This window comes from Antrostomus carolinensis, unplaced genomic scaffold (genome assembly GCF_000700745.2).
Source record: "Antrostomus carolinensis isolate BGI_N321 unplaced genomic scaffold, ASM70074v2 scaffold43687, whole genome shotgun sequence".
Lineage (NCBI taxonomy): Eukaryota > Metazoa > Chordata > Aves > Caprimulgiformes > Caprimulgidae > Antrostomus > Antrostomus carolinensis.
Genome location: NW_010326091.1, coordinates 824 through 1,119, shown reverse-complemented (window position 1 = coordinate 1,119; position 296 = coordinate 824). Strand labels below are relative to the sequence as shown.

Here is a 296-nt window from a genome sequence, read left to right as displayed (position 1 = left end):
CGCCTGGGTCCGGGAGCGCGTGGGCGACCGAGGTAGGATGAGGTGGCCACCTCCATCATCACCTTCATCGTCATCCCCACTGGCCTTCTTGCTGCTCTGCCAACCTGTGCTGGCAAAACCAGTGCCAGCACGGAGCTGTGGGCAGGAGAGTAGCCCTGGTCACTGTGTCCCCCTTCCCCAGGGCTCTGGGGGCTGGTGAACAACGCAGGGACCTCCATCCCCTCTGCCCCCAACGAGTGGCTGACTAAGGACGACTTCGTCAAGGTGCTGGACGTCCACCTCGTTGGCCTCATTGA

At 63.2% G+C, this 296-nt stretch overlaps 1 protein-coding gene across 1 annotated transcript in view; it reads left to right on the top strand.

The window, feature by feature from the left end:
* Positions 1 to 4: 4 nt before the first annotated feature.
* Positions 5 to 296, top strand: part of LOC104527676 (short-chain dehydrogenase/reductase family 9C member 7-like) — a gene marked incomplete at both ends in the record, with an annotated part of 1,024 nt that continues 732 nt past the window's right edge. Inside the window, 2 exons of the mRNA XM_029085830.1 lie at positions 5 to 32; positions 182 to 296. The exon at positions 182 to 296 is cut by the window's right edge and continues 135 nt beyond it. Of these exons, the coding sequence (XP_028941663.1) occupies positions 5 to 32; positions 182 to 296 (143 nt within the window). The remainder of the gene's footprint in view (positions 33 to 181) is intronic.